Genomic DNA, 23,091 nt, shown 5'->3' on the forward strand with positions numbered 1-23,091 from the left:
AACTGGAAAAATGCGTTTTTCATGCCACGGAAGTTGAATTTCTTGGGTTTATCCTGAGTCCAAAAGGAGTCCGAATGGACTCACGAAAGGTGGATGCAATTCTTAAGTGGCCATCACTGAGTTCAGTTAAAGGAGTACAAAGCATGCTCGGCTTTGCCAATTTCTACCGCAGATTCATCCCGGATTTCTCACATGTTGTACATCCCATCACAGCACTCTTGCGAAAAAACAAACGCTTTATGTGGACTGAAGAAGCTGAAAATGCCTTCCAAGAGCTGAAAGTGAAATTCACATCTGCACCTGTACTGCTTGATAGTACCAACGAATGTCAGGGAACCCGAATGCCCCCCTCTCCCTTGGAAGATGAGTGTTGCCAGTTTCACTCTTGGGGTCTTATTTCCCCATATGAACCTACGAAGCTCCCCTGTGATTTCCTGAAAAAACTTGTCTGGGAGTCGTTGCGGGATCGCTGTAAACAGGTACAGTAGCCTAGGTAATACATTCATTTTTATCGAGTCCATCCTCCCGTACCCTGTCAATATCAGTGGGACCCATCTCTTTATATCTGCCTTTAACTGCGTGCGGAAGGGAGCGTAGTTAGCCATTCCTAATCCCCTCAAATCCATTGTCACAAGTATGCCCAGGTATCGAATGCCTTGTTGGTTGACCCTCAGGCCCAGGAAACTCCTTCTCTCATCTAGGAGCGGGCCTCTTGGCAGTAACTGCAGGATGTCAGATTTCCCCACATTAATCTTGAGCCCTGATAGGGGACCATATGCCTCTATCTGTGCCATTAGTGCTGAAAGGGAAACCTGAACGTTAGTGAGGTCAGCAGGGCATCGTCTGTGAACAATGAGATTTTGCACTCCAGATCTGCCCCCTGTATACACCTGATCTGGTCACTCATCCGTGTTGCGATTGCTAACGGTTCCATTGCTAGAGCATACAGCAACAGGGAGAGGGGGCATCCCTGCCTAGTGCCTCTCGTGAGTTCAAAGGACTCCGTAAGCCCCCCCCATTTATCTGCCCTAGACCTATTGTATAGTTCTTTCACCCATTTCAAGACGTTCGCTCCCAACCCCATCTTTGCCAGCACCTTCATTATAAAGGGCCATTCGACCCTATCAAAGGCCTTTTCTGAGTCCAATGTAACTAGGCATGCATCCACCCCTGCTGTTTGAGCCCCGTGAATCAGGTTAATGGTCTTCCTTATGTTGTCCGAGCCTTGCCTCCCCTTAAAGAAACCCACCTGATCCATGTGTACCAACAGCAGCATACTCCCTTCTAGTCTTGTGCCCAGGACCTTTGCTAGAATTTTCAAATCTCCATTGAGGAGGGAAATTGGCCTGTAGGAGGAGCACTTGGTTTGATCCTTCCCTTCCTTCGGGATCGCAACAATGACTGCCTCCATCATCGTAAGTGGGAGGGGTTCACCTTCCAGGCACGCATTAAATACCTTTGTATAAACTATATAGGTCCCTGTCAGCTCCATGTTTAGCAATCTTATGGTAAATCAATCCTTCCACAGGGCAGATCCCACTTTCATTCCTGCAATAGCCTTAACCACTTCCTCTGCAGTTATTGGGCTATCTAGGCCTTCAGCTGCCTCCTTTGGGAGCCCTGGGATCGGAGGTTTCTTCAGAAACTCATCAATTTGGTTCACCTCCCATGCTAAAGAGTACAGGTTTCTATAGTATTCCACAAACTCGTCCCCAATATTCTGATTATCGCATAGATTTCTTCCCTCCTCTGTCTTACAACCCTGAGGGTCCTTCTCTTTTTCTCTTCCCTTAGTCTCCACGCCAATATCCTATCTGCCCTATCCCCCTTCTCATGCTACTTCTGTTTCAAGAACATGAGTTCTTTTTCTCAGTTTCCTGCGTCAGTAAGGCTTTCAGTTGGGACTTATATTTTCGAAACTCTTTGGCCTTGGCAGGCAAGATGTATTGACCCTGGCTGCCTCCCGGTTGAATCCCCTCTATCTTCCTCCGGAGCTGAACCTCCTACTACACCCTATCTCTCTTCTTCTCAGAGCCTATTCTCATCAAAGTGCCTGTAATGGTCGCCTTGAAGCCGTCCCAGTCAAATTGAATTCCTACCTCCCCTGTGTCATTGAATAAAAAGTATTCCTTGATCCCCCTTAGCAATTCCTGTTGTACCGTTTTATCCTTAAGCAGGAAGTCATTACATCTCCAATTCCCCTGCGCCACCTTCTGTGCCCTAGTTTCAAGTGAAATTGCGACCATATCATGATCTGACCACGGAATCAGAGTTACTAGGGACTGCTGCACCATATCCCACAAAGTTTTGTCCACTAGGATCAGGTCTATTTGCGAAAATGAATCGTGGGCTGCTGAATAATAGGTGAAAGGTCTATCCCCCGCCGGAACTGGTCGGATGGAGTCGTACAACCACAATAACTCATTGACCCCTTGCAAACGCTCCGATTCTAATGTGTTGGGTTTACACATTTGTTTGATGCCCATCCTCTTGAGATCCCTCTCAGGGGCCAGCACCATATTAAAGTCCCTGCCTACCACCAGTTGGCCTTCAGTAAATTGGATTATTTTATCCCGTACTTTCTCCCAGAATTCCCATTGCTGCACATTGGGGGCATATATCGATCCTATTGTGAACTTCACTACCTGCAGAAGACCCTTAGCAAACACATACCTCCCGTTGGGATCTGCCAATACTGCCTCCACCGTAAAGCTCTGCCTGTCCGAAACCAATAGTGCCAACACCCCCGACGGTTTTTCACATCTGATCCCGTGATCACGTCACCCACCTCCCGGGAGTGAAGCCTAGATTTGCCTCCCTTTTTCCAATGTGTTTCTTGTAGTCACATCCAATCGAGCTTGGCCCTCTTGAACTCCCGTAGAACCATCAATCTTTTGGAGAGGGGAATTAAGGCCCCGGGCATTAAGGGAGTCGATCCGTAAATCACATTGACCGGCCAACCCCCTTTCCTCACCAAACCATGTATTCCCCTCGCTCCTGAGACTAAGAACACCTTTGGAACCCTTTAAACAGGTCCCACCTCTGCACCCATGATTTAGAACAATAACAACTTCAATCCCATCCCTGCCACCCCCCTCATCCACCTCCCTCCCCCCCCGGCATCCAACCCCGTCCGGAACCCTCAGCCCTGCCAAGATCGAATCACCAGAGGTTTACCCCCACACCTTCACTCGGCCCATCTCACTCAATCTCCCATTTCGAGCCCCTACAGTATGTCTCATCTTCCTGCAAAGTAACTCCTCCCCACCCTCCATTAGCCCTTGTAAGCACATCACCATACTCCCTGCCCCGACATTGAATCAAAAGGGGCCCGCCTGGGGCGAACCAAGCTTTCTATATTTTCTGAAGCCTGGGACTTTACCTCCGTTTGGGACCTTTTCACACCGTTGCCTGTCCCCAGGCGCTTTATCTTCTCTAACCTGTTTTGGGCCGTCTACTTCCAGCAGCTCTTCTGTGACCCTCTTTATGTCTTCCTCAGTCACGAGGTTGTACTTGTAGCCTTCTACTTCAAAAGACAAAGAGAAGGGGAACCCCCAGTGGTAACTCACCCCTTTCTCGGTTAGCCACTTCGTGAGGGGAGCGCTCAATCACCTCTTAGACAGGGTGAGTTCCGACAGGTATTGATATATTGCCACTTGAGCATTGCCTACGGCCGCATCTTTCGTTCCACTTGTCCTCTCCATGATTTTGTGTTTGTCCGGGTAGTTCTGGAACCGTGCAAGTACTGATCGTGGGCCTCTCCCTGTTGCGCCCGCTCTGTGGACCCCTACCAATTTGGGCTTGTCCATATTTTCATCCCCGAACAGGGTTTTCACCAGCTCATGTATGGTTCTCCGCAGGTCCCCTTCTGTTTCACCATCTTTCTCCGGGATCCCAAAGAATCTCAGGTTGTTCCTACTTTCCCTGTTTTCAAAATCGTCCATCCTTGGTGCCACCTCGCCCTCCCTCCTCTCCAGTTCCGCAATCTGCATGTCCATCTTGGTTTCCAGGTTGTCGAGGGATGACGGATTATGCTCCACCACCTGTAGTCTCTCGTCAAAGTTATCGATTCTTACATTTATTCTGTCCACTTTTCTGCCAATGTCTGCCCTCATCCCTCTAATCTCCTCCAAGAGGGAGGCGATTTATCTCTTTGTGGACATGGTGTCGCTCTCTGCCTCCGACATAGTGGTGCTGTTTTTTTTCTTACCTCTGATGGCTGGTGATATTCAAAATGCTCTAACTTCGCCCTCCAGTCCATGGGCCTACCCGACGTCCTGGGGGAACGTGCAGGGTTTCGTCCTTCAGTCTACTTTCTCTCAGAGTGACACCCCGGGTTGCTGTTGGGACTGTGTTCCTCTGACCCAGAGGGCTTGAATTCCGTCACTTGCCTTCTTTACTGTATTTGCACCTGCCCTAGGTGAGGTCACTGGCTGCTCACAGGACGAGGGGAAGACTGTGCGATGACGATCCCGCATTCCCTCCTCTCCTGCGGTCGGGGGCGGTTGTTGCCCGTTCCTCTGATCTCCCCTGCAGCTAGGGTTCCCAGTCGATGCATCCCCGCCAGGGCGGGCACACGCCCCATAGAGAGTCCTGGGGGCCCTAACCTGGTCTGATCGGCCTCACACCTGCCCCTGTGGGGGTGCGGGGAGGAGGGTGACCACTCTCCAGTCTAGTTCTCTTCCTTTGTGGTGGCTACTTCATCCCAACTCCGCGTTGAGGCTATTTCTCGGTTGGCTGTGATCGAGCTGAAAGTCTTCGTATAGGTGGGCACACCCCCCATTGCAGGACCAGGGGCCCTCACCTCTGCCAGCATCTCCTGGGTGGTGTGGGCTCTGTCAATCCCTTCCCTCTGATCCTGGCTGCAGCACCTTTACCCAGGCTTGAATGGGTATCATCCACTCCTCCTCCTTCCCCTCCTCTGCCTTTCTCAGTGATTTTGTCGGGAGGGGGCGAGCATGTCTCCCACACTGCCTGGTCGTGGTACCAGCTGATGATCACCACTGTCTCCCTCTTTGGTTTGCTTGTCCTCTCTGGGGGTTTGAGACAACCCTTGCATCCAGCTCCGGGTCAGTATTCTCTCAGGTTGTCCCCTGTATACTGCGCCTCTGTGGGAGCCCGCCTGGACCTGCTGGCTATTTTCTTCTCAACTCAGCGCTGCCTTCCGGCAGCCAGCACTATGGGCTTCTCCTGTGGCCTGTTCACTGCAAGCTCCTTTGGGGCAGGTAGAGGGAGGAGGCGGGGGAATGGCATCCTTATATAGTGTCCTGCTCTTATTCACCCCCTCCTGTTCCCCCCCCGGCGTGTCCTGCTTAAGGACACCATTATTGGTGGGCCTCCCGCTCCTACAATGAGGCCGTGGGGAGGGCCTTGCAGGGGTAGCATGACCCGCGCACCGCTCTAAGCTCAGCGTCTCCCTCTGCTGCTGTTCCTTGATGTGTCTGTCCCGTGTGGATTAGAACGGGACACGCTCCAGCTTTGGGTCCCCCTGGGGGTTCCCCCTCAGGCGGACCGGCACACAGGAAAACGCTGGCTGCCCCGACGACAGTTGGGAGGGAGGGGGCCCCCTTACCTCTGCTGCGGCTGGATCCTCCCTCGGGCGAAGGCAGCCTTCACTCCACCAGCTCCTGAAGAGGTGGCCGGCCAGAGCTCCCGCTCCCGCCGCCCCCCCTGCCACCAGCAGGAGAGACCACTATCGACCGTGTCAAAGCACGCTGGTGCACGGATGAATCAAGCCTTGGAGCCTGTCGTGCTATCCGGTCCCATCAATGCCGGGTCCCTTCTTTTGAGCTCGGTACGCCCTCTGGTCCTCCGTCACGGCGTGTGGAATCCTCGTTTTCCGGCGGCCGCAGTCACTGTTGTAACTCAGCCAAGGAGCAACAGTTATGCCTGAATTTTCACCCCCAGCTGCCCCTTCATCTTATCAACCTGGAGGTGAGGTTTATTGGAAGTGGGGGATCACTAAATGGGGGCTAATTGCTCTTTGGATGGTCCTGATGCGGGAGGGCTACACAGCTGGTGTTTCTATCAGCGCGCCCCCTGGTGGTCCTCAATTAAGAAAGTTTGAAGGCCATTCCATAGACTGCTGATGTTCCCCAAGCCAGTCAAACAAGTATTTTTCACAGTTTGGCTTTTCTTCAACTTGACTCCTGAAACTAGGATTTGAAGTTTGGTAGGTATGTCTCTAAGATTACTTTTTCTGGCAAACCTCAGAGGGCAGTCATCTCAACTTCATACTGTTTGCTTCTGACAATGAAGTTTAGATGGACCCTAAGACTAGCTGGTCGTTAAATGTGATTGAGTTAATAGCTTCTGTCTCGTTTTGCTTGAGTGAGCGTCCCTACCTCCTCCTGTCGTTTCGATGTGTTGGTATTTGCAGTTCCAACCACCATTCCGATTGGCTTCTGCTTTTTCACCTGGGACACAATGGCTTGTATCTATTGGTTCAGGTGGGGTGATTGTAGGACATAAACATTTGTGTAGGTTTCCCACAGGCAGATCACTTTACCACAGGACTCTCGTCAGCGGTGCCTTTTCATCACCCCAAGCCTCAGTATCAGATGATACTTCCTGCCTCCTTTTTGTTGACCATCTGTCCTGGTTCCATTACTTGTTGTTCCGGTGCTGATTTTGTCAACTGTTCGTTCCTCTGTACTGGTACCCATTTGGGTGGCAAATTCCAGTGTCTGCTGGTGAAGATGCCTCACTAGTCTTTGCAGTTTGCAGTTGCATAGGGAAGGAGTTGACAAGCTTATCTAGTATTAGCAGTTTCTTGAGGTCTTGATTTTCTTCTTTCCAAGCCACTGTTCTACAAGAAACCAGATTATATAGGACAGTCCTATGCCTGATGATGGAGATTAAGTGAGAGTGACCGTGGGATCCTCCTCTATATCCATTATCTTGGGATGTATACATAGTCCACAAGATTAACTGTGCTTTGCATTAATTCATCCAATGAATAACATGTGCATGCCCCTTTCATTGTGTTTTGTACTTGTTATTGCCAATGTTTTATATACTGCTCCAGACAGTGCATGTGAATAAGCGAAAATGCAGTGGTAGGAGTTGCCTGACAATTCAGCTCACACCCTTCTTCCTCCCTTAGTCCTTGTTTGTCCTCTGAGTTCCCGTGAAGTCCAGCTTTCTATGGGAACCCCAATCTTTCTGGGATTGACAAATAGTAATGTGGATACACCCCCCACTATTTTTGCTTTAGCCAGAATTAAGGATCATTTGAAAGTTTGAATGAGTGCACTTTGTGTGACTCTTTAAGCTTCGGACTTGTGTGTTTTGTTGATTCAAATCACACAAGTCAGAAATGAACTTCAACACTTTTTATTACCTGTGTCAGGATAGGTGTAGTGACCGCCTATCAAGATTACAGTTTTCGATTAAAACATAAAAAAGGATAACTATGCTAAAGGTCTCAGGCTGGGGTTACTGTAAATGGTGTAAGGGACCATTGTTCCTTCCAGGATTTTCTAATCAAATCTACAGTCTCAGGATATAGTGCCCAGCTCACCTTTTTGCTTTGCCAACCAGCAACTATTTATCTCCCTTGCTTACATTTATTGTTACTGTTATTTGAAACAACCATGTACAGGCTTCCCTCCTGAGCTAGGGTCTGCTGGTCAGTAATAGCAACTCCTTTAGTTCTCTCACACAATCTGGTCTTCCTCCGAGTCTGGGATTTAGCTCTCAGCATGGGTTTGGTTCTTTCCTTCAAGCTGGTCCCTCTCAATGAGAAGTAGAGGGCTCAGAAGGCTTTCAGCTTTCACAACTCTGTTCGTCTGGTCTCTGCCATTGTCTGAGATACAGCCATAAGCAGGATTAGATCTTTCTCTGGCTCCCTCTTAGCCCTGTCAGTGACATTAACTGCCAAACTTGGAGCTCTTTCACGGTTCCTTTGATTTTCTGCGACTTTTCTGCTCGGTTGTTCCCCTTCATCTCATGCAGTTCTTTCTGTTATTTAGTTATTTCCCTGTTCCATTCCCTTCCATTCTCTCTAATTGTTGTTGCGGCCCTTCTTTTTTAAGGGTTCCCAGTTGTTGCTGCTTAATTTTTTCCTGTTGTAATTATGACTAATGAGGTGGTGCATGGCGACAACCAGAGGTTTGAAAGATTGTGCCGCCATTTTGATATTATTTAGGTATTTTTGTTCAGATATGGAGTTCCGTTGTGAGTCGGAATCTCCCTGTTTTTCACCAGGAGACCACTAACATATCTTTCCTCTCTTCGTGTTCTACAGGGTGTTGGCAATAGTGCCTGCACTTACTATGATAAATCTGCCAAAGGCCATTCACGCTTTCTCTCATCTTGCCCTTCTACTCTGCCCCTTCCTCCTCTTCTCAACTCCTGCTCATCAACCTTCTGATCCTCTGATGTTTCACTGCACCTTCTTCCTGCCTCCACCATTTAATGTTAACTCTTCTCACACAACTACTACTCCCCCCCACTTCTACCACTACTCTCCTCCCACTAATCTCCTCCTCCTATTAATCTCTTCCTCCTACTTCACTCCTCCCTCTTACTCCATTGCACAAACACCATATCATCCAGTTCCTTTAAATTCACATACACTCCTTGCACTAACGTCTATTCACCTGCCCCCCCCACACACACACACACACACACACTCACTCTTCACTCTAGAGTAGTCTTGCACTCACTAAGCCAATAACTCCCCTTTTTCCAATAAATGCCTTCACACTCCATTGCTCCTTCCTTCCTTCTGCTGGTTTCTTGGTCAACCTCGCCTCCTGACTGCCCAAGAACAACCCACAGTTCTTGTTTTGTGTCTCCTGCTTAAATGTCCCTCCCTCTGTCGTGATTGGGCAATTTTTCCTATTTATTGTTCCCTCCTGGGAGGTGTATGTGCAAGGGTAAGTCTTTACAAGGGGCCCAAGCCCCGCTCTGAAGGTTTTGCATTCTAAAAAAGCATTGCTTTCTCCATGCGGGCTCACCGCGTAACAAAGGTAACAGCGACTCGGTATGCACAATGTTCAAGATCGTGTTTCGGTGTTCCCCTGGTAAGGTCATTTCTCCAGGGGTGGCTCAGAACTGTCCCAACATTCCTTGGTGGTCTTGGGTGAGGGGTTAGGGGTCAGCTTGTGTATGCAGCTGTCCGTTCATGCTTCTGGGGGGACTTACGGTGGTTCACTTAATGTCTCTTATGGCTGCGTCTCTCTGACAGCTCTTCCTTGTCAGGCGGCTCTGCATTGACTCGGCTGTGCTTGGGTCTCTCCGGCATGGCGGCTGCTCCTGATGTCACACGTTGCTAGAACATCTGGTAAGCAGTTGATCTTGCTGTTTGGCGTTTCTCTTCTCTGTTCTCTTCCATCTTGGCGATCTCTGTAAATGAAAGAAAACACTGGCGAACATTTTGGCAACAAGGTATGGCATGAGACAAAGCTCTGTACTACCAAGATATTAACTGGTACTAGGCAAAGGGGGTAAGGGTTGTTAAAGTTCATATCTGATCCACTCATTTAGCTTTGATTATAGTGGTGTTAAAAGTGCTCAGCTGACCCCTTGTTTGATAGATGGATCTGTTTGGAGTAGTTTTCTCAACACCAAATAGCCTGTTTTATGGTAACACATAAACAATTTTATTTGGACACACTGCCATTTTATCCAAAAAGACAATTTATAGCCAATGTTTTCTAGATTAATGCTCATGCCATTTGTAGGCATTGGCACAGCAGATATTCAGACCAAACATCAAAAGGATGCTGACATGACTGTCTTTATTTGTTTCAGGACTCTGAGCCTGCCGACATTCCCTCGTTTAGAACTGCAGTGATGCCTATGAGCTTCCTCCAGGATCCCCCTTGCAGAGTAGGATGCAGCTGTTGCGGGATCCCTTCTTACGAGAGGTCCTTTGGTTTTCAGGGTGTTGCCGGGCTCTGTCACTCTTACTGCAGGTAAGTTCTCATTGAGATGCTTCATAACGTAGTGACGCAGCCAAGGAATACCATGAATGCATAGATAACGTAGCCCTTATGAGAGTGACTCATGTAATGAAAAACTACCGATAATAAATCTAATAAATAAAACTGACCAGTATCCCTAATTACAAATAATTGAGGTTCCTTCCTTATTTTACTGGTGGTTGGGAGATAAGGGGTAAGAGGAAAACCCAGATTATGATTGATGATGAAAATAAAAATGTCAAGGCTTAAAATAGGTTAATGCTGGATTTGGCATGCTTTTAGTGCTGTATTAAGTGTTTTTATAGTCAAATTAATAATGCCTTATTTTTTCACCCACATGCTACTATCTCTCTCCCTCCTACTTTCCCCTCTTCTGCATTCCCCTCTCTAGTCTCTTGTCTCACAATCTCTTCCCTCTTGTCTTCTCTCTGTTCTCTCTTCTCACTCTAGTCTCTCTCTCCTCTTTCTCCCACCCCTATACATACACCCACCAGCAGACTTTAGTGTTTGAACGTACCAGCCTATCTTGAAGTGACTGTTCAATATACATTGTATTATATATGCACAGAAGTAATTATGTTGCCTAAGCACATTGTTTCATGACTCACATCACATTGGCTACTGGGACATGGTTGAATCATTAACCTTTGTCCAAAGGGGTTAATCGCCCCTCTACCAGCCCGTGGGAAGTGAGCTGAAAGGGAGATTTCCGAATCCAACCTGGCCCTAAATGGGTAAGGGGAACAAAACAAATCGCCATCCTAGACACCATCCGTACCCCCTGTGCTAGAATGCTTCTGTGCAGGGACGAAGTCTCAAGCCTTGCCTCTAAATGTCTGTGCTTGCCAGTCTCTTCTTTCTGTTTCAGATGCAGAGCATACAGAAAGTAGGAACCAGAGAACATAGAGACTTGAGGAGAAAGGCCAGGAAGATGAGAATCCGCTACCTGCAATGCCGAGGCTCTAGTGCCACAGAGACCCGATCACTGTGGCGGGAGAAGGTCGGGAGATGGAGAGGCCAGCTCCAACCACACAGCGACAAAGAGAAGCCGCTCAGATGCCCGAGCGGCTGCAATACAAACAGGACCGGCCAAGCTTGCCAGTAATGTCGACACATTTCCTCTAGACCACCACAGTCTTGAAAGAAAAAGGAAAGGTCCCCAGACTTAACTGCAGGGTCCCCGATAATATGACCTGGAGACCAAATTTTGTGGAAGTGGGTGGGGCTAAAACCCGCTTTTGAGCCTTTTTCCACACATACATGCCCAGGAATGGGACGAAAGCAAGAGGTTTGGATAGGGATTGTAGACCAACCCTTAGCAAGGGAGGTATATACAAGTAGGGGACAGAAAACGGGAAGTGTGGGTGAATTTGTTGAGGTCAGAGGAGGACGTGGACAGCAACTCAAGAGACCAGAAGAAGGAAGGAGCAGGTGTGTTGGCGACGGCCCTCCAGATGGCGTCACTTCTCTCAATGAGGGAGCCCCTTTGTATTATACTAGTCTGGTGAAGCAGCTAACCAATAGTCTCTGCTGATGGGTGGTAAAATGAGGGAGGAGCTTATAGGGAAGGACTCCCCTCTTGGGGGCAATGACGTTATTATGTAGAAGAGTCTCCATAACCCTTCTTCTCATACGGTTAGACCAAAACCCTCATCTCTACCAGCAAAGGCAGAGACTGTCTGTTATTGTGATGTGTCGTAATTTGTGATGATGGAAACAACGGGGACAAAGAAGAACACACTGACCTTACCAGAAAGCATGAGGACCATTCCCACAACTGTTGTCCATCATACTAACGTTAGGACCAGCTATATTAACTAGACTGAAACAACGGACTGTGCGAGATAGGCGGAAGAGTAGAGAGACAGAAGAGATAAAGGGCGTGGTACGACAGGAGGGCGTCTTGCAGGGATGCAGAATGCCCAAAAACAACTGCTGGAGAAGTGGTAGTTGGAAGTGGAAGGGTGGAAGAAGAACCGGAAGAAAGAGGAGCTTGTCTAACGCCAAGCCGGCCTGAGAGTTTCAGGATGGGCAAGGTGAAGTTGCAGTGAGGTAATCGTGCAGACTTCGAGAAGCGAATAACGAAACGACAAGAAAGTGTCTAGTTAGCCGGTTGTGAGCCGACAACCCTAAAATAGAGAGTCAGTGTGGTGGTTGTGTGACCTATGGTGGGTGGACCGTGTGGTCCTTGAACTGCGCTTAGACAGCCAACACTAGTCTACTGCAGAGCCACAAAGGCGATTGCATGGGAAGTATGAGGAACTGTGGTGGTTGAGCGGCCTGTAATGGGTGGACCGTCTGGTCTGAAATTTGCGCCCAGACTAACTGGCCGCTAAGACAAGCAGGCAGAAGAAGAATGAGAAAAACTAACCTGTGAAACCAGTGAAGAGTTCCTCGAGAGAAGGTAACGGTAACAGTAACAAGTCCAGGAGGGGGCTGGGAAAACTTGATAGAGTGAATAAGAAAGGACTTTCAAGTCATGGTCTAACACACACACTAGGCGAAGGGAGGCATTCTCCTGGCCATAGACATTTCAACCCCAGAGAAGGGAGGAATTCTCCTGGGATGTGGTTTGTTGGTTATGGATTTTTGGGTTTCAGTGGTAGGGATAGTTTAGCGGTTTGGACCAAACTTTTATTTTTACTTGGACATCACAGACTTCCTGACAGACCCAAGTTTTAGATTGGTTTTGGTAGGGAAAACCACACATGGGGAAAGATAGGATTTTGAAATACCCAATACAAGTTTATAGCCAAAACCTCCTGGTCAGTCCTATCATTTTGTCACCACAAGTGGCATTGGCTTAGGAGTGTTAGTGCTTCTGTAGTGTGAGAATGTGTTTCTGAGACGTGTGTTTAGGAAACAGTGTACGGAGTCAATGTGAAAAGACTGGTACAGAGTGAAAGAAGGGTGACTGACTGGTGGGAGGAGGAGGCGGCGTGTTGGTGGGAAAAAGAGAAATGGTGGTAATGGGAGTATTGATATTTTATTTCTATTGCGCTCATACACAAGTGTTTCAGAGCGTGACAAGGCAAGGGAGGGGAACAGGGGAGAACAAAACAGCAATATTACTAGGCCCAGTGACATTGAGAAGGCGCAAGTGCATGGGAGAGGGGGAGGTGAAAAGTGCATGGAAGGGGGAATAAGTGGAAAGCGCGAAGCAGAGGAGAAACAGATAAATAATAATAAATAAATAATAAAGGCAACAAACAGTGGTAGTGCAGCCAGCAATTTGCAAGTTCTAGGTTTTAGGCAGCAGACAGGGTAGGTCTGATAAGTGCAGGAAGAAAAAGGGGCGGGCTGTATGGGTACAGATACAGACCCCAGTGCAAGGGGAGGCCGGAGGCAGTGCAGGAGGGTGGCAGGGTGAGCAGGTACCTGGGCCCGGAGGACAGACTGTGGCCAGGTGCACAGTGCCAAGAGAGAACAGATCAGCAGGGGAGAGGGGGAGCGAAGGCAGAAGAAAAGAGGAAGGTCTTGAGGCGCTTCTGGAACCGGAGATGGCTCTCCTCAGGTTTTAGAGTGGCAGGGAGGCTGTTCCAGATGGAGGCCCCAGCCGAAGACAGAGATCTACCCCCAGCTTGTTTCTTTGAGAAATGACTGACCCTGATGGAGTTAGAGGTAGAGGAGCAAAGAGCTCGAGAGGGGAGGTATTTGCGGAGGAATAGCTGAAGGTATTTTGGACCCAGGCCCCAGAAAGCCTTGTGGACAATGCAGAGAGTTTTGAATTTAATCCTTGCATCCACTGGGAGCCAATGGAGAGATTTCAGAGCTGGAGAGATACGATCCCAGGGCTTGAGGCCAAGGACAAGTCTCAGAGTCCTGTTCTGGATTAGTTACAGAGGACGGAGAGTAGAGGCAGGTAGATTTAGAAAGAGGCTGTTAGAATAGTCCAACCTAGAGAGGACCAGAGGTTGGGATACCATGAGCTTCTGGGGAAAGGAGAGGAAAGGCAGAGTACCTCTGAGGAGGTGCAGTAGGAAGTTTGACTTTTTAGAGACCTCAGAGATGTGGGCGGAGAAGGAAAGGATGAAGTCAAAGATGACCCCGAGGTTCTTAGCCTCGCAGTTGGGGGTCGGAGGAGGGCCAAGGGAAGCCGGCCAGAGAGTGAAGGTGTGCCGATGAAGAGGATCTCAGTCTTGCTGGCATTCAGACAAAGATCATTGGCAGCACACCAATCTTGAATGGCAGTTAGGCAATCAGAGAGCTGCTGATGGGCCCACTACCGTACATAGTAGCCAGGATTATGGGGGATACCCATATAATTTCACTATAGGATGTGCCAAAGAATTCTTGAATTTCTTTGAAGTAGATAGTTATTGCTTTGAGAAAGGCGTACGAAAATCCAAAGGAAATGAATGCTCCAAAAACCACCACCCATCCTCCTCCACCATCAGGCGGGGTGTAGCCCAAGTCTGTGCTAGCAGATGGGGCCATGGTTTTTCAGAATCCTCTGGCGTAGTGTCTGCTCCCTTCTCAGGATATCTCCGAGACCTGCAAGAAAAGGAACCTCCCGCCGGTGAGCAGGACTTGGAGGGTGGGGTGGGGAGGGGCATCGATACAGCAGGGGGAGGGCTAAGAAGAAGAGTGGTGGGAGTAGGACGAGGAAAAAGGGTGGCGGGGAGAAGGAAGAAGAGTATAGGGAGAGGAAGAAGGAGTGAGAGTGTAGTAGTCATGGTGCTGGGCCGTGGTAGTGGTGGTAGTGGGAGGAGTAGTGCTGGTAGTAGGAGCAGGAGGAGGTTTGGTAGTGGGAGGAGGCATGGTGGTAGTGGGAGGAGGTGGCGTAGGAGGAGCAGCAGTAGTTGCAAGAGTCGAATAGTGGAGAGGAGTGCTAGTAGTATGTATAGAGGGAGGAGATTTTGAAGGGGTGGTAGAGTAGTAGGATGTAAAACAGTTAATGTCAAAGAGGTAAGGCAGGAGAAAGAAGGAGTGAAACATTGGAGGGACAGGAAGGTGGTGGGAGGAAACAGGGACAAGCAGGTGGCGTGAAAAGGAGAGGTAGACGTGATTTGTGAATCTTACTGTAAGACACAATCCCTATCTTTCACTAACATTTGTTGAGAGTAGGGAAATCTAGGAAGTCCCTGAGGGAGTTTGAGAGCCTGCTTTTAGAGAAACTACCATTCGACTAAGCCAGATATTAGACAGTAGGTATCAAAAATTAGTAGAACTAACCAGGGTGCTACAGATGTCTGGGTTAGTTATGCAATTCATTTGGAGGTGAGAGAGAGAGGGACAGCCAAAGCCCCCCCCCCCAAATACTTTAATAAAATCCCTTGAACCATCCTTGAGACTCGTAGTATTTTCTTTGCTGTGACATGACATATTGCAGGGGGATTTCCATAGATTGGAATATCCACCCCTCTTCTGTCGTTTAGTTATAGTTTTGTAGTTTCCTGCCTTCAGCCCTTGTCTCTTTTTAGGTTTAGGTGGCAAAAGAATAGCATGTTCTAGGTGCTGTTGTTTGAAATAGATGTTGCATTAGTCCTGCCAATAACAAGGGGGCGTCCTGGGAGTCCCTATGCTGGACATTAGTCCCAGTTACGAGGGCCTTACCCAGATTCTTTAGCTCACTATCTTTCACAGAGAAGAAATATCCAAAGCATATCAGTCTTTGTCCTGCCCTGGGGCAGTCCAGCACCGAAAAGCTAGGCAATTCTCCTCTGAACAAGAGTACCAAAAGCAACCCCAGACACGTGTTTCGGTCTGTTTGGACCTCATCAGTAGGGTGGAGCCATACCTCTCTAAGAATAGTGAGCAAGGGGTCCATGTCTGGATTCCCCCAGTAACTTAGGGTGAGACCTAAAGTTACTTAGAATATGTAAATAACAAGGGGGGTCTTGGTTGTCCGAGTGGGAGGTAGATCTGCATATCTTCTGCTTATTGGTGGATGTGGATGACGCGAGGAGGCTTCTGAGTGGTCACATGTTAAACATTGAAGATCAAGGGGGACAGGATGGATCCTTACGGGACTCCACAGTTGATGGGTAGAGTTGGTGATCTGGAGGAATACTTTTTTAGAAGCTGTTGGCAATCAGCAAAGTAGGATTTTAACCATCTGGAGACGATCTTGCTGATCCCCATGCGACAACGTATATTGTCAGTCAATGTCTGGTGGTTTACTGTGTCAAATGCTGCTGAGAGGTCAAGGAAAACCAGGAGGCAAGGATGCTCATCATCGATGGTTTGAAGGGCATCGTCAATCAGCTTCATGATAGCTGTTTCTGTGCTGCATCGAAGTCTGAAGCCAGATCGGTAGCACTCAAGGAGGTTATTGGCTTTGATTTGTTGGATTTGTGTGGCTACTGCTATCTCAAAGATCTTATCTAGTAAGGAAAGATGGGTGGAGGGTTGGTAGTTGCTGAGGTCGCCTCCGTCCAGTGTTCGTTTCTTGAGAAGCGGGAGGGTTTGGCTGGTCTTTAGGGTCGAGGGGAAGGTGCCTGGAATTGGGGAGCTGTTGATGATTGGCAGGCACAGGAGTGCTTCCATTGGAAGGGTCTTGGGTATTGAAGAGGATGTCATCCGCATACGATGTGGCCTTGAGCGGTGGCAGTGCAGTCTTCCATAGTTACTGTCTTGAAAGTTGTCCGGGTAGTTGTAGTTTTGCCAGATGGGATGTGGGATGTGTCGTGTGCATTCAGTTGTGGGGGGTTGATGTCTGGGTAGGCATACCATGCTGATCTTGCTGACGAAGAAAGAGTTTATGGCTGTGGATTTTTCAATGGCTTGTGTCAGGCACATGGTTGATGCAGTGCTTGATGGCTTTGAAGAGGGATTTGCTTTAATTGTTGGCCTTGGCTATGGTGTTTTGGTAGTAGGTGGCTTTGGCAGTGGTAATAGGTTGTCTGCATGTAGCATGGAGTTCATGGTTAGATGCACTTCAGGGTTTTTGCATTTCTTTTTTTGCACTAGTGTTCTCAAGACTAGACAACACAAACAGCCTATATCTATGGATCACTAATTTCTCAACAGACTGTAAAGAGGTGTCAGTGCATGCATGTTTTAAAACTACTGCATACTCTTCATAGTGTTATTTTTTTGGTGACAAATCGCCTTTCTCGCATGCACTTTACGAAGCTCTTTGTTGCTTAGTTTCTAGGCGCTACGTGGCACTCCATACCTATATCAGGTTTATATTTCAGCAGCAGTTTTGATATTTATCTTGCTGCACACATGCACATTTAAATGTATCAACTTAAACACAAAGTAAATCCTATTTTCATTAATTACGCTAGAGACATGTAAAATTGCACCATCGCACCAACGTTGCCCCTCCCACAGTCACCAATATGGCATGCACCATGAACCCCTCCTTCTTATGGTGATCTTTATCGACCACCCCAACAATGCATATATCAATTGGACAGCCCACACACTTTTTAGGATAAGAATATTGTACTTGTGAAGATTTACCACGCGCCGCACTTAGGCTTGTGAAGATTAGCCATGCGTCACAATTTGATAGATCTGTGGAGATTAGCCACGAGCCACAGTTGGGTAGATTGTGAAGTGAACAATGGTTATCACTAGATAGGATTATGAAGATCAGTCATTTATTTTGAAATCTCTGTATTGGCATTTGTGCAATCATAAAGCATTGTTTCATGTAACATTATGGTACCCCAACTGAATGGGTATAAGGCTGCAAGATTGAATGGCAAACAATTCAAATAACATTAAACAACCAAACAACAAACCAACATGGCTACAGACCAGGGACCATGTAAACCTTGCCTGGGGATAGTGAAGACACCCTACTAAAGGGCATACAATCAAATTGGATTTATATACAATGGGAGAGGAGAGTTTTTCGTTGGTGATGAACACAGTTGTCTTCACATAGTTACGGCGCTACCTTAATTTGTTCAGGGGTTAGTTCAGGGCGGCTTATCGTCCGAAGTGCGGAACATCGCTTCAATCAGTGCACCCCATGCCATAATGTTCTCCGTCGGCTCTTGGATGTTCAGCCTCATGGCTATACGCCATACTGTGGTCTCTGCAGAGCTCCATTTCAAGAAGTCACTGTACCACATTTGATATTGTGGCCCCTTTGTCGATTTCCAAGACATTGCAATACATTTTTTGCCAACACACATGCCAGGTGCATAAATTTGATTATATGACGGAAACTTTCAGGTCTAGGGTATATTCCCAGCAGGCACGTTAGGGGTTCCCATTTAAAGCGCCCCACTTCTGCCCTGATGCAAGCTAATTCAATTCTAGACCAGAATGTCCTCACGTCCACACAGTATCAGAACATATGCATGAGGTCCGCATCTGACCTACCACACCACGGGCAATCAGAAGACCTAGTGGGGTCCAGGAGCCCGCACAGCAGCACAGGCTCACTGGAGAGCACACTTAACCTCCTCCCCACCCTCTCTTCCACCAGCCACCCTCCCAGGCATTTTCATTGGCTGGAGCGAGCCATTGTCATGACCCACTGTGAGGGGGCACAAGTTGTGCCACAAGCAGGCTCCCACCAGAACCCTAAGGGCCTTAAAACCACTGCAAAAGGGCTCCTGGAGCCAGTCCTGGTGCCTTTGGCACCAGGCTCACATGTAGGAAAGAAGGGCTGTTCAAACTAGGTCCCATTTATGTAAATGGGCCTTTAAATCCAACATGGAAGCACCCACACAGTCTAGTCCTAAGAACCAAGCCATGCCGTCTAGTGTTTTGGGTGTGGCAGGCCTGGAACTACTTTCCCTGGTACTACTTTACCTGGGCTATATAAACCACACCCTTACTGCAGAACACGCTTCGTGTTATTCTGCAACCCGCAGTGTGACGCTCACCGTGTCCAGCTCCTGGTCTTCAGCATCTTCCTGTAATCCTGCAAGAACAAGAACACAATTATTCTGTCTTATGCTGAGTGCTGAATGGTGTTTTCTCAGGTCTCAACTGCGCTGCAATCTGTGGAAACTGAGAGAAGAAGAAACATCACTCACCTACTAGCTTACTAGTACTAGCTTAAGGACTTCCGGCGAACCGCTACCACAGCTGCTGTTCGAACATTGCTACTTCAAGTAACGAGAAAGGAAAAAACAATATTAGAAAATGCGCTTCCAAAACATCTAATTCCATCAGTCTTACCTGAATCCCATCGCGCTATGCCATGCTTCCATCCGGAGCACCACAGCAACATCTGCAAAGGAAAAGAGACATATTCAGGTTCGCTTTCAATATTAAATAACCGCACAGCGCGATTTCGGGGACCTGTTTTTCATCGCGCTCTCATCCACTCGCAGCACCACAGCGTCCTGTGAGGAGAAGAAGAAGAAAACACAGGTTAGCTTTAAAAGACAATAAAGGCGCTGCTCTTCGCGCTTTCTCTTACCTAGAAAACGTGCCTCTCCATTCGGCACACCAGCATCAAGAACCTTTGTACCTAAAAAGGAGGAGATAAAGACATTAACAAATTCCCACCATAAACAAAACAAAGACTTACAATTAACAAACCTACCTGCCTACCAGCAGATTCGTGGTCACAGCAGGCCTGGGACCAAGGAAGGCGTACTGCACCAGTGAAGCAACTCGGGCAGCTCGACCAACAAACGTCAAACGCCCCTGCACAAGAAACGCAGGACGGATAGCTCACCCCACAGATAACTAAGATTCATTATTGAGCACTGGGCAACTACGCATCCAGGGTTCCTGATCTCAAAGCCTTCCAGACACCCCCGGGGATATCAGGTGAGCGTTACAGCCATTGGATGCTCCGTGAGACCTGCTCTGAAAAAGGAACAGAAGCTCGACAGACTCAGTGTCTTTGCCGTGCCGAGCAGGATTGTGCTTTAAATCAACAAAAAGAGCATACATTCTTTCTGAAAGAGTGGGAACCCACATGCTCCATCATGGATGCCCCTTCCTCGGCCTCACCAAGGCCTGCAGGGGTTCCCATTGAAACAAAGTTGCCTGAACGTTGATTAGCACCCGCGTTCCTTTTCAGCCCAATCGGGTGCCGCCAGGCTTTCAAGCCCGCCCACTGAAAAAGGTTTTGTCTGTGCCTGTCCGGGCCAGGAAGGGCACGGGAGGGCCCCCACCTCCTACCCCCTTTACAAGCCTTAATGCAGCTTTCTGGGAATCAACCTGCTTCCCCATGAACATGGACTGCTACACCTTTGCGCTCCTTTCTGCTCCACACGTGAATTATGGCTTATCTCGCCACTGGCTCCTCATTCTATCTCTGTGACCCATAACTGTACCTATCTGTCTTTCCACCTTAGTCATCCTACTCTCTCATTGCATTCTGTGTTCATCAAATGAAAAATCGTTTTGCCTTTTGGTTTTATTTTTCATTGCACCACTTCCTGCACCGCATATGTGATCCATTTTAAAATCGTATCTAAGTGGATGTGCTTTACATCTTGGATCCTTTTATACACTACATATGTGATCCATTTTAAAATCGTATCTAGGTGGGTGTGATTTACATTCTTTTGTGCACTGCATTTGTGTTCCATTTTTAACCCAAATCTTGCACCCTATCTATTGCTCTGCATTTGTGCCCTTTTTTAATTACTAGGCCACCTTGGAGTACAGGCCGGGACTATACAGTGCAGCCCCCCTTTCTTTCCTTCTTTAATATATCCTCTGCCACTTTATGGCACTCACCATCCCTCCCATCTTCTCTAACTGCTACACTATCACCTATCCTCCCTCTCTCATGATGTCTGGAACGGAAAAGCACAAAAAAGACATCCTGAGTGCAATCCCTGGCCTTCCCATCGCAGACACCTATGTCGGCGCATCTTCCAGAGAGGTCTTCACTGATATCCTTTTCTCTGTACCCTCTCCATATCTATGGACTCCTCATTTCTACTCTCTCCCCTTTCACGTCCTCTCCCATCAACAGTGGCATCAAGTGGAAAGCCCTCTTTGCTGGCTTCTCATCTTCACGTTGCATCGTTAATGTCTACCACACAGGCACTATCCTGGTTCAGAATCCTCAACCCAAACTCCTTCTCTTTGACCAGATCCTGCCGTCTCTCACTAACTTCCTTCTTTCTCCTGCTTCTCCCCCACCACTGTCTCTGTCCCTCCTCCTCAGATTGGAGTACCACGCCCCTGTACTCCACCTCAGAAAACCTTCAAAGGCAGAGACCTCCTTCACCTGGCGATTTTTAACGCCCGCTCAGCCAACAAACACTCTGCTGACATCTGCCTCCTTCTTGAAGAATCTGACCTAGACATTCTCGCTCTTACAGAGACATGGTTCAATACCAGCTGAGGCACTGCCTTTGACTCCCTCCTCCACATGGCTTCAAGATAATTTCCAAGCCTGGACCTAACCATGCTTGTGGTGGGGTTGCCTTAATCTTTCTGAGTGGGTTCCTTTGTCCATCTTACCCACCCAGCTCTACTCTTCCTTTAAGAGCCTGGAATGCAAGTTGGTCATCTCTCCCGCCACCACCCTGACCATTGCTACCATTTACCGGCCTCCAGGCGCTACCACCCTATTCCTCTGAATGGGCAGATTTCTGTTCTTCCTTACTTTCAGCCACCTCCAATCTCCTCCTCTTGGGTGATCTCAACATCCAATTGGACTCCCCTGTCACAGCATCCACTCTTTTCATTGACCTCAGCACCTCTCTATCCATCTCCATTCCTCTCCATTCTCCCTTCTGGTCCAACCCACTAGGCTGGACACACCATGGACGCCCTCATCCACTCTGACCTCTCTCTCCCTCTCTCTGGTCACCCCTCTCTCTTGGTAAGACCATTCTCTCCTCGTCTCCCACCTGGGTCCCTTCAGCCCTCTGACCGCACCCCCTCGTTCATGCACATCTGCCCGATGAAACGAGTGTCAGCTGCTGCCTTTTATTATACCTTCATCCCCCCTTCAACCCGTACCTCTCAGACTCGACCAACGACTCTGTTCTGAGCAACCTCCACTCAGCCATCACTAATACTGTTGACATTCTTTTCCCAGTCATGAGGATCCACCTGAAACCTGCCTCTAAGCATAACACCTGGTACAACTCTGAACTTGCAGCCCTGATACGAAAGTGCAGAGCGGTGGAACGGAAGTGGCAAACCTCATGCCCACCCTCTGACAAACTGGCCTGTCGCCTGCTCCACAGGCAATTCACACTCTCCTTCCCTGCCAAGAAAAGGGCCCACATTCATGCACAAGTATTTGGTGCATCCAACAACACGGCTGAACTTTTCAAAATCTGCAGGGAACTAGCCAAACCTTCCTCAGTCTCGTCCTCCCCTCGTCCTCCCAGGCCCTCTGCAACGCAGTGGCCACACACTTCGCCACCAAAACTCAGGACATCCACCCTTGTTACTCACGCGCCCAACCCATCCCACACCTCCTTGCCTCCCTTGGCCCCTCACCCTCCTCTTCCTCCATCTCTTCCTTCTCCCCTGTCACTCCTGAAGAGGTTACCAGAGTTGTCTGCTCCATGAAGGACTCTTCCAAACCTGCTTCCCCCTTGCTTATTCCAAACCATCAAGCAGAGCATTGTTTCTCGCTGTCTCTCGCACTCGCTGATTTCTACAACCACTCTTTTGCCTCTGGATCTTTCCCCTCCTCCCTCAGCACTCCCTTGTGCGCCCCACTCATGAAAAAACTACTGCCCTTTCTCCAGCATTGGATCTTTCATGGATTCACATGCTGTGAATATTCCCCGTCTTCAGGCTGGGAAACTCCGGTAACTGTGACTTAGTAATTTTCCTATGGAAAAAATGGACACCTTGAGTGTCCCGTCAGCATTGTTGTGGGTGCTTTGGTGCCCACCAATGGGACGTCGAGTGTATAGCTCCGCCCCAGCAGCTTCCCCTCAGATTTCACCCATCTTCCGAGCTGTTTCTCTCCTGAGAGAAAATAGAATTTCTTCGAAAATAACTTTTTTTTCTCCAAATGTCGTCTTCTGGTACAACTGATGTCGAAATATATTGGTTTCCAGTTCCACCCATTGAAACTTTAGGACCTAAAAAGTATTTATTTAGGCCATGCGAAACTTGAGACCGAAAAAACATTTACGAGAATGACGGGCACACAGAGTGCCTTTACTGCATATAGACGAACCATTCGGCTGACGGCTGCGACATCTGCCAGGGGTTCTTTCAAAAGACCCTTAAGGACAGGAACCAACGCCTTATCTGCTGGCTCAATGAGGGAGCCTATCCGGCATCTGAGGTTTTGCTTGTT

The 23,091-nt window shown here is 48.4% G+C and overlaps 1 protein-coding gene across 5 annotated transcripts in view; it reads left to right on the plus strand.

Moving 5' to 3' along the window:
• Window positions 1–23,091, plus strand: part of PIGV (phosphatidylinositol glycan anchor biosynthesis class V) — a 449,007-nt gene that overhangs the window by 174,229 nt on the left and 251,687 nt on the right. For all 5 annotated transcript variants that reach the window (XM_069622867.1, XM_069622866.1, XM_069622868.1 and 2 more), the window contains one exon: window positions 9,760–9,923. In XM_069622867.1, coding sequence (XP_069478968.1) covers window positions 9,843–9,923 — 81 coding nt within the window. In that variant the 5' untranslated portion in view covers window positions 9,760–9,842. The remainder of the gene's footprint in view (window positions 1–9,759; window positions 9,924–23,091) is intronic.

The sequence above is a fragment of the Ambystoma mexicanum genome, chromosome 11, assembly GCF_040938575.1.
Source record: "Ambystoma mexicanum isolate Mex_15411 chromosome 11, UKY_AmexF1_1, whole genome shotgun sequence".
NCBI classification, from domain to species: Eukaryota; Metazoa; Chordata; class Amphibia; order Caudata; family Ambystomatidae; genus Ambystoma; species Ambystoma mexicanum.